Source organism: Cricetulus griseus, chromosome 2, assembly GCF_003668045.3.
Source record: "Cricetulus griseus strain 17A/GY chromosome 2, alternate assembly CriGri-PICRH-1.0, whole genome shotgun sequence".
Taxonomy (NCBI): Eukaryota; Metazoa; Chordata; class Mammalia; order Rodentia; family Cricetidae; genus Cricetulus; species Cricetulus griseus.
In genome coordinates, this window is record NC_048595.1 from 137,566,172 (window position 1) to 137,582,684 (window position 16,513).

At 41.5% G+C, this 16,513-nt stretch overlaps 1 protein-coding gene across 1 annotated transcript in view; it reads right to left on the reverse strand.

Moving 5' to 3' along the window:
* Chmp4c (charged multivesicular body protein 4C) overlaps positions 1–6,785 on the reverse strand; it is a 29,581-nt gene extending 22,796 nt beyond the window's left edge. Inside the window, exon 1 of the mRNA XM_027398755.2 lies at positions 6,596–6,785. Coding sequence (XP_027254556.1) covers positions 6,596–6,785 — 190 coding nt within the window. The remainder of the gene's footprint in view (positions 1–6,595) is intronic.
* Between the last annotated feature and the right edge of the window lie 9,728 nt (positions 6,786–16,513).

Sequence of the window (16,513 nt, forward strand, 5' to 3'; positions counted from 1 at the left end):
TGAAACATAGTTGCAGAGAGGGAGGAATGAAGATCAAAGGGGGAGGTACCAGACTGGTGAAACCCACAGAATCAGTTGGCCTGAACAATGGGGAACACATGGACCCCAGATTGCTGCCTAGGAGCCCATCATAGGACTGAATCAGGCCCCTGAACATGGATGTCAATGAGGAGGTCTCCACACTCTAAGGGGCCCCTGGTAGTGGATCAGTATTTTTCCCTGGTGTAAGAAGGGACTTTGAGAGCCCATCCCAGGTGAAGGGATGCTCTCTTGGCCTGGACACATGGGGGAGGGCGTAGGCCCGCCCAGGATGATGTGGTGGACTTTGAGGAGCCCTGTCGAGGGCCCTACCTTGCCTGGGGAGTGGAGGGTGGATGGGGTGGGGGGCAGGTGGGGGATTGGGGGGTATGGTTGGGGGGAATGTTGGGGGAGGGGCGGGATTGGGGATTGACATGTGAAGCAAGCTTGTTCCTAATTTGAACTAAAAAAAAAATTAATTACAAAAAAAATAAAGAAAATTTAAAAAGTGGAGGAAAAAAAGTGGAAATGGGACTATTAGGGGTAGGGAGAGAAACTGGGGAGAGGATAGGAAAAGAGGGCGGACTCATCAAAACTGATTTTTGTATATATGTATATTTTGAAATGAGACAGTAAGACCTATATTATTAATAATAATAAGAAGAAGAACAGTATGAACTTCCTTAAGAAGCTAACTCAGGGTGCTAATGAGGTCCTGTGAGAAGTTCCTCAAGTGTTTCTTCTGGAGTAAACAGAGGGCATGGGAAGTAGACATTTCCCATTCAGGTTTCTGAATGACAGTAGAAGGGAGAAAAAAAAAAAAAAACCATAGGAAGAAAACAATAGCAGTTTGTTCCTCCAGTGTAGTGACTCACTGAATAAAAAGCTATTGCTTCTTAAGTTTAATGGAGATCATTGAGTGTGCTTCAAGTTCAGAGTGTGGAATCTACCAATCAGTTCCTAAATTAGAACCTCCAGGGGGTAACTAGGAGTGAGCATTTTAGTAAGCTTCCAGACAGAATTCTAATGCTATGATCCAAAAGCCGCATCCCTTTTCTTCAGAAAGCAGGTCATCAGGTAAGCTACCTCTCCCTGGAGACTTTCTCCACAGTCCTGCAGTTTATGGCTGCTTTTCACTTGAACTGAGCCATACCTGTGTTTGCCCTCACTAGACTGTCATTCAACCAGTTAACTCTTCAGTACCTCTCTTTACACCCAAGTCCCCAGTGCCTGGGGTGGATAAATTTGGCAAAGACAACTATACTAAAAGTTAAATCCACAGTACAGAAGGCTCCTCCCAGTGAGATAAGAGTGGCCTGTGTACACAGTCCCACTCCATATGAATACAATCCCAGTGCACTAGTCTGCATCCAGCTTTCAAAAGGAAATTCAACCTTATCCATTCACAGCCCAGGCCCCAAAGTGAAATAGCTTGTTTCCATAGAGGACTCTGCCTTGCACACTCATTTCCCCAGACAGACCCCTTGAGGAGGAGAGCAATGGCTCCAGCACCATATTACACTTGAATCAGGTAAAATGCCAGCCAAGAGGAGTTTTGCCCAAATCTGCTTATCCTGTCTTGACCATTTCTATCAACATGCTCAATACCATGGCCTGCAGATGATCCTCTACTGGATCCACACCTTCTCACTAATTACATACTTGGAATTCCTGCCCCAAATGTGTGATTTGGGGCCCTGGACAAGATAAGCAGCAGGATCAGGAGTAGATAGGAGGAGGAGCCACAAAGTCATTAAACCAGGGCAGCACTCACTCCAAGGGTGGCAGTACCCTGTCCCAGGCATTTCACCAGCCTCTCTAGGCCCAGCATGGTAAGCCAGCCTTAACACAAGAAAGGTCTTCAAGAGAATGAAAATGGGGAAACTTGGAGAAGTGACTATTGTCTTCAAATATGTGAAATGATATAGAGATTTATCCAATGCTATTCTGGAAGACAAAATTTAAGCCAATTTCAACTTCAAAAAGTTGTTACAGACTAGGGACTGATATTTATAAAATACTGAATGCTGAGTGATTTCGCTCAACCACACAGCTGAGTGGCTATGTTATCACTGCTATAGGAACAGTAACCAGACAGGCCAACTGACTGGTCTGAGGACATTAAGTTACAGTGATGACTATAACAAAGCAGGGCTGACTGCTCTAAAGCCCAAGCTCTGAACTCCAACACCAAATACTCTGTGTCAAATTATAACAATTAAATTGGAATATATTTTATTCAAACCCCAGCCTTCTATCTGGGATGTTATAAATCAGACCTGAAGAAGAAAGAATAGACACCTCCAAGGGGTATTGCCAAGCCAACATGTCAGCAGGGGTTTGAAGATACTAAGATAGCATGCACTTCAGCTTCAGGGGCCGCCAGCCTAGGGCACCGAGAGTAGTTATGTTGCTTACCCTGTTTCTTTCCTTTCTTTCTTTCTTTCTTTTCTTTTCTTTTTTTTCTTTTCTTTTCTTTTCTTTTTTTTTTTGTTTTTTTGAGACAGGGTTTCTCTGTGTTGCTTTGGAGCCTATCCTGGCACTCACTCTGGAGACCAGGCTAGCCTGGAACTTACAGAGATCCGCCTGCCTCTGCCTCCTGAGTGCTGGGATTAAAGGCATGCACCATCAACGCCTGGCTGCTCGCCCTGTTTCAAGGAAGCATACAAATACTCATTGTCCTTGGGTCCTGTGATGCGAAAAGTCCAGAAGGCTAGGGAGAAGGGGAGACCTGGTTTTCCCACCTCATTAGCAATAGAAAATTACAATGAACTGAGATTTCCCACCCAGAACTGAGCAGAATCAGCTGGAAACCCTTTTTTGAAAAACCTGACCTGACTCTCATTCCAAGCAGTTAGCTCTGAATCCCTGGGGGCAGGTGGCTCTAGTGTTCAGGTGACAGGCAGGATAAAACACTTCTCTGGGGGACACAGCAAAGAAGTAGAGAAAGAATTAAGTGATGTATAATAAGTCTGATTTTGCCCAAAATAATCACTAGCTATAAAGCAAGAGTTCCAGTAATCTGAATAAACTGCATTTAAACATCTCTGGCATCCTGAAGTTTTTAATTAAATTATAAATCTTGCTGCAACTTTTTACACTTTGGGACCTTCAGGTCCTTGATATCATGACCACAGGTGCTGGGGAGCCTTTTTTGCTTTTGTGTGCATATTCACACGTTCTGGTACATGGCAATGATAACCTCTAATGATTTGAGGTCAGAGTTAGCTACTTCTGCGTTATAATTCAACCAGTTCTCAGGAAAAACAGATCTGTATGTATGTTGCTAAACAAATATCCAGTAGTAAGTTGGCAAAGTAATTTGTTTATCTGATTTATGAGACCAATGTAGCTCTAACTCTGTCCCTTTGGGTGCTCCAGTACACCATGATTAAAATACTGAGGTAAGCAGTGGGAGTCCCAGGAATGTGTCCCATAGGAAGAACACTCCATCGGAATCTACCTCAACCAGTGGCCAGACACTCTCCCTGACTGGAGATTAAACAGGTACCATGCTGATATCTACTCATGGGTCTGAAAGATTCCCATCACCTGTTCAAACCTAAACCGGTGTAGTCAACCCATATATCTCTTAACATGTAAAAATTAACCGGGCAGTGGTGGCGCATGCCTTTAATCCCAGCACTTGGGAGGCAGAGGCAGGCGGATCTCTGTGAGTTCGAGACCACACTGGTATACAGAGCTAGTTTCAGGACAGCCTCCAAAGCCACAGAGAAACCCTGTCTTAAAAAAAAAATCTAACCAAGAGTTGTGATGCATGCCTTTAATAACAGAATTCGAACAACTGGAGCAGGCTGATTTCTTTAAGTTCAAGGCTAGCCTAAAACTATACTGATGTCCACTAAATGTAAGTACTTAATGATTTAATATTCAAAGAGCTGGTAAATTGGAGGAACTGTTTTCTTCCTGTTGTCATTCACAAACCTAAATGAGAAATATGTACTTCCCATGCCCTCTGTTTACTCCAGAAGATACATTTGAGGAGCTTCTCATGGGAGCTCATTAGCACCCTGAGTTAGCTTCTTACGGAAGTTCATACAGTTCTTATTATGTGGATTATTTTGGCAGGTAGTTCAGGCCATGGGCTTCAGTGCAGTCCACCCTGGCTTAATTTATTGTTTTCACTGTTACATAGAGAATTCCAGGTCTCAAAAAAATAAATAAATAAAATAAAATTTAGTCATTTCACCAATGATGCCAAGCTCCCTTTGGGTATTCAAAGTACTGTCAAAGCTTCTGATATTAGAGACATTATAGGAGAACATGTGGTTTGTGATGTCATGCTACCTGGCCATTCAGCTACAATGCTGACACATTAGGCAGCTATCTATAAAAGTAAAGCTTCCACTTAAAATACATGATATCTCTCTGATTATAGTGTAAAATGCAGCTGATCTAGCAGTCATTGTGTAGCTCGGGGACCCCTTTAGCACTCATTATTGTGCGTCTTATTTTCCTATATGTCTGAAAGTATTCTTAGTGGCTAATGGAAGGGAATGGCTGTGTGAATAGTAAGTTATCTGGTTTATTTGGAAAACACAATACTATTGATGGTGCTTCTAACAATGCACAGGGCTATGACTGAATTCGTTCCATAGCTTATATTAAAGATGGTCTCATGGAATCCAGCTCCTGCTTATTCCCAGGGCCACTGGAGCTCAGGCCTGGGACAACATCAGTGGACTCACAAATCTAAATAATGATAAATCAAGTTTTGCTCCAATTAATTACTTGCTCACAAGCGAATCTGTAACTTCCCTGACTTAAGGAAGTTGGATTGGTCCTCAGCATTCCCTTCAAATGTTCTGTCCTTGTTTATCAGGTAAGCTTGTGATGTACTTGAGGGCACTGCCAACCAGAGAACATTTCTAGAAACCAATATAATCCATATTATGTTACATTTCATTCTATGAAAGCAAATCCATATTTTTACAAATTCCTAGAGGCCAATGTTCAACCTCTCCTATTATTAAATAGATATTCACTGAGTTACCACTGTTCCAAAAGATACACACAGTTCCAAAGAAACGACAAGGTGCCTGCGCTTTTGACAGACACTAAACAAGTCCTAAGAGTACACAACAAATTGAAGAGGAAGGGTGGAGTCATAGCATGACCCTTGACTCTTTAGCCAGCCATAATGGCATGGTTTCTGTTTAGAAAATTGCTGCCGAATAAGTGCTGCCCAAAATATTTTTCAACATGGAATAAAAATAGAAACCAGTCCTTTGCTCTAAGCCATTCTGTGTTGTGGCAAAAGTTACAGACAATAACAGAGAAGAAAGAGACTTGGCCTTTCCGTAGTGGGCAACAAGAGCACGTGTGTCAGGCCGTGAGACATCATGCCTCCCTGCACTGAACAAAAGAGGCATCATCAGGACCAGCTAATTCTTTGGAGGCTTCCCTGTGACTAACCTGGACTGGGGGGTGTGGACAAGGGTAGAGCACTTGCCTAGCATGCATGAGGCACCAGATTCTGTCCTTGGTATCCCCAAGACCACAGAAGATTAAAAGGAAAGATGGAGAGAAGAGGAGGGGCATGAGGAGGAGGAGGGAGGTTCTTTCCTTCCCCAAAATAATTGATATGGTAAAGAAGCTGACATAAAGTCACAAATATCCAGAGTGTGTCAGTAAGCAGCACTGACACTTCTAGTACAAGGTCCTCCACTGACCTGGTATTAAGAGCTGGTCACTTCACTCTCCCATGGGTTTTTATGCACACAGCAGGTGCTGTTGAGGCCTATTCCTATACAGAGAACACTATGCTGAACAAACCAATGAACTCTGACACGGAGCAAAAGGTTCAAGGTGTGCCAGGCTCACCAAGAGTCATTACTGACTCAAAGTCCTTCGTGTGTACTAAAAGCCAGTGACGGGGACTTAATATTTAATTCTTTGACTCTGCACAACAGGCAGCTGAAGTTTTCAATAGCAGAGGAACAAGACAAACCAGAGCATGTTAGAACACACTTCACCAGAGATTTATTTACACGTAAGCTGCATGTGTGACTTGAACACAACCATTCAGGAGAAAATTAGTATGTATACTAACAGAGTCAACAGAGCTGGGCTAGAAAGTGGTGAGCCAAGGGTAAAACCCAAGGGGAATCCCAAAAACGTAGTCACAAGTTAAAATTCCTTCCAATGTAATATTCTTAAAACTCAAAAATAACACACAAAATGATGAGCAAAATATCACATAAAAAGGAATTTTAATAAAAAAGTACCATTAAAATCCAAGACAAGAGAAAATTATCAGTAATATCCATCCTGACTTGGAAGTTTTGATTTCAGGTTCATCACAGATTGATTTGAGTCATTTAAATATTACATACAAATGTTGCTCATCGCAACTACTGGAATTTTTGGCGCTGAACCTATTGCCTGCCTGGCAGGTGCCTGCTCAGCTCATCTCAAACTCCAGGCCCTAGGGGTCAGGTCAGTTCCTAGAAAGGCAAACCAGATGGCCTGGGGGAACTCAGGCGCCTACCTGGAGACTGTCTCCAGGGAAGGACTGGGAGTGGGTGAGAGCGGCCTGGACTGGGGCACAGCCTACCTCGTTTGTTCTGGGATCCGTGCTTCTTGGCTAGGGCGAGTTCCCTCTGGATTCGGTTCTCCAGGTACTCCTGCTTCTTGGCCAGCATCTCCTCGGTCTCCCGGAGGCGGGCCAGGGCCTCCTGGGGACTGGGAGCGGCGCGGGTCCGGGAGGAGCGGGTCCCTTTGAAGAACTTGCCCAACTTGCTCATGGCTGGGCAGTGGGGGGCGAGCGGCCCTGCGCCCTGGGGACAGGTGAGCCACACAGCGAGCCGACTGTGCTCCTAGGAATCAACAAGTTGTTTCGGCAGGTGACACCCACTCCCGGGCGTTTCCTGGCCCGGCTCGGCCCCGCCCTCGGATGGCCACCCGGGAGGAGGCAGGGCAGCGGCGCCACAGGCCTCTGGGAGTCAGGGAGCCGAGAAAAGTTGGCCAGAGAAAGGGACTGTTTTGTCCGTGCTAGAGATAAATTCAGGAGCGATTGATGAGGAAAAAAAAAAAAAAATGACTGAGAGAAAATCAAATCCATGTTCCAAGGGCCTCTGGCCTGGCCTGAAAGACTGGGCTTGAGTGCAGGTGGCACACCTGGAAATGCAAAGTGCTGTTTTGAGAGTGTGAGAGAGCTCACAGTACTCCTGTCTCTGGTCTCTGTCTTACTAAGGATATTCTGTCATGTTCCTCTAAGTGTGTGTCCTGTCGAGAACACTGCCCTGTCCCATCATGAAGGTGTGGGCACAGAAGGTGTGGGCTTGCTCTGATGACCTCTTGTATTTGTGCCGTCCAGGATGTGTGCTTGATTACCCTTTGGGATTAGATGATCTCTAAAAGACTTCAAGAGGGTGGAAGATGGCGGCCACCTCTTAATGGCAGGACTTTTGTATGTGTTTGGTGGTCACATCACTTCTGTAATTAGGGATACCAAGCTTACAGTGTGATTGTTGTGTTTCTGAATCTTAAATGAGGTTACTCTTTGTGTTTGAACTTTGTCAATCACCTTCCCATAAATATCCATGTAACAGAAAGTAGAAAATACCCTGTAGAAAATAAAATCATCTTTACTCTATGGTTGTTTTGTCAGCCCCGCCTCTTACAGAGGCAAACAAAGCCTTTGGTCAGATGCTAGAATACAACCGAAAACCTATTTGAAGTGCACTGTCAAGCAATGGTCCATGGCATTTAGTCTATGCTCTGGCTTTCAAGGACTCACTTTGAACATCATCATCAGAATCTACATGTGATCATAAACAGACAACTGCTAAAGCAGCATCCATCAGCGACGAATTCACTTTGACAGCTAAGAAGAGCAAGCCAATGTTGCATGCCATCATGGCAAATTAATCCATTTTTGTCCAACATTGATGCATATGGCAAAAATTTTGCAAAAAATTTGAACATTGAGATTTTATAGTATAACACACACACACACACATACACACATACACACACACACACACAGAGAGAGAGAGAGAGAGAGAGAGAGAGAGAGAGAGAGAGAGAAACTTACTATAATAGCCACAAGCTCCTATCATTTCCTACTGTCCATCTAAAGCATCATGGTTTGTAACACATTTTGTCTAATTTGATATGTATCTAATTGTAACCAGTATTTTTGTTAATTATCTAAAAGCCCCTAGAACTTATTATTTTCATACTTGTTTCCTTGATCATATTTTATCGTGCTGCTGTCCCCAATGCTGATCACTTGACCCCACCTCTCTTGGGTGTCTTCTACAGCTAAGATGCTGGGAAATGAAGCTGGTGAGGGACTCGCCTTTTAAAGTTAGTGGTAGCAGTCGTACTCTTTCAAGCACGGTATATGTTACACATACCGTATTATCAGTCATCTGTAAGTAAACTTGACTTTAGCACGAATAATAAAAACCCAGAGACAAATGTTGGGGTTAAAGCTGAAGATCAGAGAAGCCAGCCGCTAGTGAGTTCTCACCTCTAACAATGCTCGGAACAAAAGGGTGATCCTGTCCTCAGACTGCATCTCCAGACTGCATCTGTCTCCACTGACCTGCTCTCCACCAAACATCAGACTACCTTAGCTCCTATCTCCTCCTGTCTTATATTCCTCTCTAGTGCTGGAATTAAAGGTGTGTACTGCCACTGCCTGGCCCCTACAGCTAGCTAGTGTGGCTAGCACCACACACTGCTCTTCAGGCAAGCTTTATTTGTTAGATCATAAGCAAAATATCACCACACTTGCCAAAATTGTTATTTCTACACATTTATTATGAAAAGCTTAAGAAAAGCTGCTAACTCATTTGTAATTACACAAAAGTACCTTTGTGAACCTGCCTCAAGACCACACATCAAAGGACGAAAATAGTTTAGTTTTCGCCAGCAGATGAAGTACCTTAGACTCAGTTGTAACTGGCCAAATTCACATAAACAATCAAAAATGGAAGAGCTGGTTCAGGCTTAAATCTTGGCTCTTTGGTCTTCCCAGTGAAGTGTGGTGGTTTGCTACTGTACAACCAAGCAAGCTAGCCTAGGCTACATAACAGGATTATGTTCTTTTCATTGTTTATACACCCCCCCATTTGTCCAGAAGAGAAATTCACTAAATATTTGTTTAATTATAATGTGAAATGAAGGGAAGAGGTTATGAGGCCTTAAAAGTAATAGATCCTATCAGGGGGCTCTACCCATGAGAAAAAACTGATCCTTCTCTTAGCCGCTATTAATAGCCTATAGCTCTTCATCTAGGGGTGAGGGTTATCCAATCCCAATCGCCCAGCTCTAAATACGTATACATACTAGCAACACTATATGGTCATATGTGTACATATACATATACATGGTCACACATATACATATATGTATATGGACATATATATGGTCATGAACTTGAGAGGGAGTTGAGGGGACAAAAGAGGAGTTGGGGGCTGGAAATGATGAAAATACAGTATTTATATATAAAGGCCTCAAAAATTTTTTAATTAAAATAGTAATGGATACTATAAGCATTATTGAATTCATGTATGCTCAAATAAAAATATATCCAGTATATTAAAACATTATCCGGTGGCTTACCAATGACACATTCTTTTTGTTGGTAGTGGTGCTAAGAGAACATTGAACTGTCAGAACATGACAACCAAAGAGCTAATGAGCTATGTAATCAGCTCCCATCCACAGTGTCATGTATCAGATGCACACAGACCATCTCTATATTCCTCTACTGTGGTGTAGATACTAGGGGATATAATTAAGAAGAAATTTTAATGTTTTCGGTTTCACAGAGCTTACAGCTTAGGGGAGAACCCAGAAATTAAACAAATTATTTTACAAATGATAGACTTGGCATAAGAAAGTTCCAATAATTTCTTAGGAGAAATCTGGGGTTTATAAAAACAAATAATAAAAAAATAGAGCTTGTCATGAAAGCAAAGAAGCAGCGGTTGGGAGAAAAGGTGAATAGCAAGCTATAATTTGAAAAATGAATAGAAGTCACCAAAGTTTGCACAAGGAAATTACTGCCCTAGTAAAAGAAATTCCTTTATCCATTTAGTCATCATTTTTCTTTAGTGGTTTTTTTTTTGAAGATTTATTTGTATTGTTTTAAATCTCTGAGTGTGTATGCAGGTGTGCATGTTGGGGAGTCTCCTCAGAGGCCAGAAGAGAGTCAGAGCCTTTGGAGCTGGAGTTACTGGTGTTTGTAAACCACCCAATATGGACGCTGGGATCCTAACTCTGGTCCTCATGACAGAACTGTGTGCTGCCTAGTTTTATGTCAGCTTGACACAAACTAGAGTCATCTGAGGAAAGGAAACTTCAGTTGAGGAAATATCTCCATAAGATTGGGCTGTAGGTGGGCCTGTAGGGCATTTTTCTTAATAAATGGTTGATGGAGGAGAGCTCAGCCCATAGTGGGTGGTGCCATCCCTGGGCTGGTTCAATAAGAAAGCAGGTTGAGCAAGCCATGAGGAGCAAGCCAGTAAGCAACAATGCCTTATTTGTGTTCCTGCTTTGACCTCCCTCAATTAGTTACATTAGTTAGGATTTATAAGCCAAATCTTTTCCTCCCCAAGTTGCTTTTGGTCGTTGTGGTGATTTGAATAAGAATGGCTCCCATAGGCTCATAGATTTGCATGCATGGTTATTAGGGAGTGGTGCTACTTGACAGGGAATAGGAGGGGTGGCCTTGGAGTAGATATGGCCTTGTTGGAGGAAGTGTGTCACTGAGGATGGATTTTGAAGTTTCAAATGTTCAGCCAGACCCAGTGTCTCTCTCTTTTCCTGCTGCCTGCAGATCCTGATATAGAACTCTCAATTACCTTTCCAGTGCAATGTCTGCCTGTGTTTGTCATGCTTTCCTGCCATGTTGATAAGGAAGTAAACCTCTGAACTGTTACCCAGTCCCAATTAGATGCTTTCTTTTATAAGAATTACCGTGGTCATTGTGTTTCATAGTAAAGCTAACTAAGGCAGTCATGGTCTTTTATCAGGCAATAGTAACCCTAACTTAGACAAGCAATAAGTACTCTTAATCACTGAACCAGCTCTACAAATCCTTGGGTGTATTTTTGCAGCCTACATTCTTGTTAAGGGAAGACAGACAATTAAGAAAGTAGTATTAGAGGCTGGAGAGATGGCTCAGTGGTTAAGAGCACTGACTACTCTTCCAGAGGTCCTGAGTTCAATTCCCAGCACCCACATGGTGGCTCACAACCATCCGTAATGAGATCTGGTGCCCTCTTCTGGCCTTCAGGGATGCATGAGGAGGAATGATATATACATAATAAATAAATCTTTAAAAAATAAATAAACAAATACAAATAAAAAAGAAAGTAGTATGAAGAATGTTAGAATTATAATACAATATACATTATACACAATATGTGCAAATATTGCCAATCTGTAGTTATTAGAGTTTGAAGGAGTCCATAATAAAGGATTGGTGAGATTTTCTTCACAGAGTTCAGATCACAGGATGTCTATACATGCACTAAGGTTCCCACATTTTATCCAAAGAGATAAAATCAGTCAATAGTTAAAATAAAGAATCTAGTCAATGATTTATAATTTAACAGAAAGCTATTCACCCCGCATAATGTGTAGCACTTTTAGAGCCGCATGTGGTGTGCAAAGCAAAGCACATTTAAAATTAAAAATCATTCCCTTCCATTAATATATAAGTTCAGTGGGAGAAAGATAATGCTTGCCAGCAAGTAAACCATCCACACATACATTAGTGTTTAATGCAGCGGTGCTATGTAGAAAAGAAATTTGTAAATCAATGATTTAGAAGCTGAAAATAACACATTAATCTTCATTCAATATTCATCCTACAAATGTGGTTTCATAAAGAGTTCTCAGCATCTGGAGTATTTTTCATTTTCTAATCTCAATTGATCTCAGCTAATAAGAATGCTGTTGTTCAAAAGAATGATCTTGTTCAAGATGATTTACCATGGTTAAGATGGCAAAGGAAATTGGAAATTTATAGATCTGTTAAAGAGACCTAGATGTCAGGCTAATTGATACATTTTGGCTACCCTTTGAAATTGCATCCATTTTTAGAATGTCAAATGAGCTCTCAAAGCAACAAAGAAGAATTACCCTTTAAACACACTGCAGAGCAGCATCAAATAGTTATCCATTAAGCAGCTCAACAAGCATGTACACATTCTTTCCATCCGAAGTTCTTGTTTCTCAGAACCAAATACGCTTGGCATGTAATACTCACACATAATAATGAGCACAAAGGTAATCATAATGAAAAGTGACAATTTTGAAAAACTAAAAGTTTGATTGCCCTAATTCAAAATGAAACCATATAGTGCCTGTTACTAGTTTTGTCTGAACAGCTCTTTATCCACCCCTGCTTAGAAAGATGTTAAAGAATCCAAAGGTTCTTAGATTTGACTATAAAGCTGACTACTTGTCCCCACCAAAATGGCTCATACTATGCTTGAAACTATAGTCATTTCTTGTCAAAAGTGTATCAGTAGACTTACATCAGAACACTCTATAAACACTTGATCTTTCCATAGTCCTACACAGAGCCAGAGAAAGCCTGAGTCAAAACCTACTGTAATTTCCTGACTTACTATAATGCCAAGATCCTCAGCAAATGTCTTCAAGCCCAAACAGACAGTGATAACAAGCCCTGTTATTCATAGTATTCCCTGTGCTACTGGAGTTCAGAGTCAGTGCCTGGGTCCTAATCTTGCCCTCCAATCCCCAGTAAGACAGTTAGAAGACAAGTAATAGGAAAAGCTGAAGGAGGAGAGAGATTACTTAATGTGCTCACACTGGGAAAAGAGGTCCAGTGATGTGTCCAAACTCATCTTGAGTCCTGCCTAGAAGTTCACGTTTAAGTGGAAGTCATGAAATGTGTATAAACAGAGCAGTCATGGTCAAAGTGTGAACTTACCCATCATGATCTCTGTTCATCTCCCCTGAAGGGTGGTCTGACAACTTGTCAGAACTATATGGAATCTCTTTCTGGAAGACAAGCACCTCTTCTGGTTGGCATCAGCCTTTGGCCTTCTTCTCCCAGCATGGGATTCTTGCTGAAATTCCCATTTTCCAAGAACAATTGTTTCAATAGTCTGATAAGTCACAGAGAAGGGCACAAGCATCTCTTTTAAATATCTTCAATCCTACAGGATAATTACACCTGTCCATGCACTCTACCACTCCCAGGCTGCTCCACTTCAGCCCACATGGCCTCCTGGATCAGGCAGAAATACAGAGTTCACTCTTGCTACTCCTCCAAAGAGATCTGTCCCTACAAGTTCCCCACATCTTATTCACTCTGTCCTTACCACCTCATCATATTTAAAATTGTTAGCCTATCTTCTCGAAACTCTAACACCCACAGTCTTCCATCCCTCTTCAGCACTCACTGTTTCTCCACACCATTTACCACCACTACTGTGTGCTTGTTTGGTTTACAGCCTGCTTGTTTTCCAGTCTCCTCCACCTCTAGAAGGCTTCCCAGGAAAACAAAGTTTGATATTTATTTTATTCACCAGTGTCTTCAAAGTATGGAAAGCAGAGCCTAGCATAGTGTAGACACCCTATCAATATTTGTTGAAAAAATAAATGCATAGAGAGAGTATAGCTGATAAGATATTTAAATCATTTACAAGATCCAACCATCTGAATCATAATTCTGAAATTGTAGGAGAAATACTCTTATCATGCAGAGAAATTCTGACAAAATTCTGGCACATTTTCCTTGGAGAAAGGAAACCTTGGGATGCATATTGCACATAGAACTATAGAAGGAGATAAACACTTGTCCTTGTTCAAAATATTCTTGCTAGAAAATAAATTATCATTTAAAAGATTCCATTCCTTTTTTGATTGGTAGGAATTTCAAGGAGTGATGTTAATAGTAGCTGTTATTGCACCATCAAATGTCTCCATAGTTAATTAGACAAATTATACTTGAAGATTCAACCCATGCCAAAATGTAAGTTAAGGTGTCATTTCAAAATAATTTTATGTATGCCTTGTCAGGACTACTAAAATTATCTCTCTTAAGAGTAATTACTTAAGAAAATGTTGCAAACCTAATGGATGGTGAGAAACTCTTGATTAAAAGATGTTTTTCAAAGCACACATACAGAACACACACATGTGTACACACAAACATGGCCATATTGACAGGGACAGGTTGTGATGACAGGCCTTCCTCTGTATCAGTCCCATCTTTATCGCTATCCTTAAGCTCCAAGGATGGCAACAAAGCACCCTGAATTTTACATAATAATGTGAGTTCCTTCACCACCACCCTGCCATTTCTTTATTATGCCAAAGTTTTCCTCTTTGACACTTAAAATGTGAACCAAGTAAAATGTTGCAGTTAGTTTTGGGGCCATGCAAACAGAATGAAATGAATGACTTTGTTTATGTTCATTGTTCTGGAGTTTATAATTTTATTATTCCTCATTACTATTATAACAGAGTATCAGGCAGCTATGTGCCAGGGTTGACTTGTTTGTTCACTAAATAGTAAACTGTTTTTTTTTTTTTCTTTTTTTGGACACAGGGCCTCTTGGTCAGAGTGGTCTCCCTGCCTCAGTTTTCTGAGTGATGTGATTACAGTTATAAGTTAGCTGGCTTTGACAGATATTTTTTGATGCTTTACTCCAACCATTCTAGCAAGAGCAAATACATTATGAAGAGAGATGCTTGTAGCCCTCTCTCTGGCTATCATACTATTAAAATAATGACCACAAAGAATTGGAATTTCCCTAGGGCTTTACGCTGGGACAAGAGAAAGGCTGAACCCCTTGTTCCAGCCAGGGGAAGAACTTGTTTCCCAGGAAGAAATTTCACGCAGTTCTGACATTGCAGGACAGACCAGAAACCAGGACAATGGTGGGTCAGTTACAGATGAGAGCACACCTTGAGCTGGACTGTTTACATGGGCATAAATAACCCTTGCCCTCTTTTTAAACCCCCCAAATGAACTTGGCAGACACTGAATTTCTTCATTGTTCCTCTTCTCAATGTGGGCAGGTTGAATAAATCTCCTTTCTCTGCTTCTCATTACTGCTTGTCTCCTTAATTGATGAGTCAAGAGTGGGGAGCTGAAAATAGATTGTTAGGGCTGCCAGAGCTGTCTTTAACCCTAATGACTTCTGTCACGTTAGCTACTTGTCACATAATCCCAATTAAAAGTGTGTGCCACAGCACACTGGCTATTATGATTTGGAATTAAAAAAAAAAAAACACTATAGAATTTTCATGTGTATACAATAATTTAGGAATCGTCACAGAACTTAAAATTTAAATGTCATCAAGCTAATAATCAGTTTGGGTATTAAACTTATATTCTTTTGTAAAACTTTAATTACATGTGTGTGTGTGTGCTTGTGTTCATGTGTGGATTATATGCACATGTTAGGGGTTTCTGAGGAGGCCAGAAGGGAGAATTAGATGCCCTGGAGCTGGAGCTGAAGGGATTTGTGAAGCACTTGACATTTGTACCGGCTACTGAACTAGGGTCCTCTGGAAGAGTAGGCCATCATGCCTGTGCCATCACTTCATTCCCAAGTTCATGTTCTTCATTATACCTTTAGTTTTGCTAGAAAGTTCAAGCCAGAGTTAATTGCTATTTCAACCATTAAAGCCTAAAACAGGATATCCATAATTAATACTCAAACATGCTGTGAGTTTTTAAAACTTTGTAGCGCTAAGGGGAGCTATCTATAATGTATTGCCCAATCATGTCAAACATTCTATTTGAACATAATTTTCTGTTCTCTAGCATATGACTTTTATTTATTTTTCCATTCTTCTCTCATTTAACACATCCGGGACCACAGTTTCCCCTCCCTCCACTCCTGCCACCTCCTTCTCTCCCAGGTCCTCTACATTACCCTTCAGAGAAAAGCATCCTCCCAGGGATGTTAACCAAACATGGTATGATGAGTTATAATAAAACTAGGCACAAACCCTCATATCAGGGCTGAAGAGAGGCAACTCAGAGGGAGAAAAAGAGTCCCAAAGGCAGCCAAAAAGAGTCAGAGATACCCCACTCCTACTGTTAGGAGTCCCACAAAAACACCAAGCTAACAACTCTAGCATATTTACAGAGGACTCAGTGCAGACCCATGCAGGCTCTGTGTTTGTCACTTCAGTCTCTGTGAACCCCTACGAGCCCTGCTTACCTAATTCTGTGGGCTGTGTCCTCCTGGTGTCCTCCACCCCTCTGGCTCCTACAATCCTTCCTCCTCCTCTTCTCAGGGGAGGGACCCAATGGAGACATACAATTAGAGTTCTCTCTCCACCTCATGTTTCGCTGTGGGTCTCCGCGTTTGTTTCCTTAAGCTGCTGGAGGAATCAGCTTCTCTGATGACAATTGGGCTAGGCATCGATCTATGAGTATAGCAAAATATCATTGGAAATCATGTTTCTGATTTTTTTTCTATCATAGGTCTCTGGACTATCCAGTTCCTGGTCATCCAGG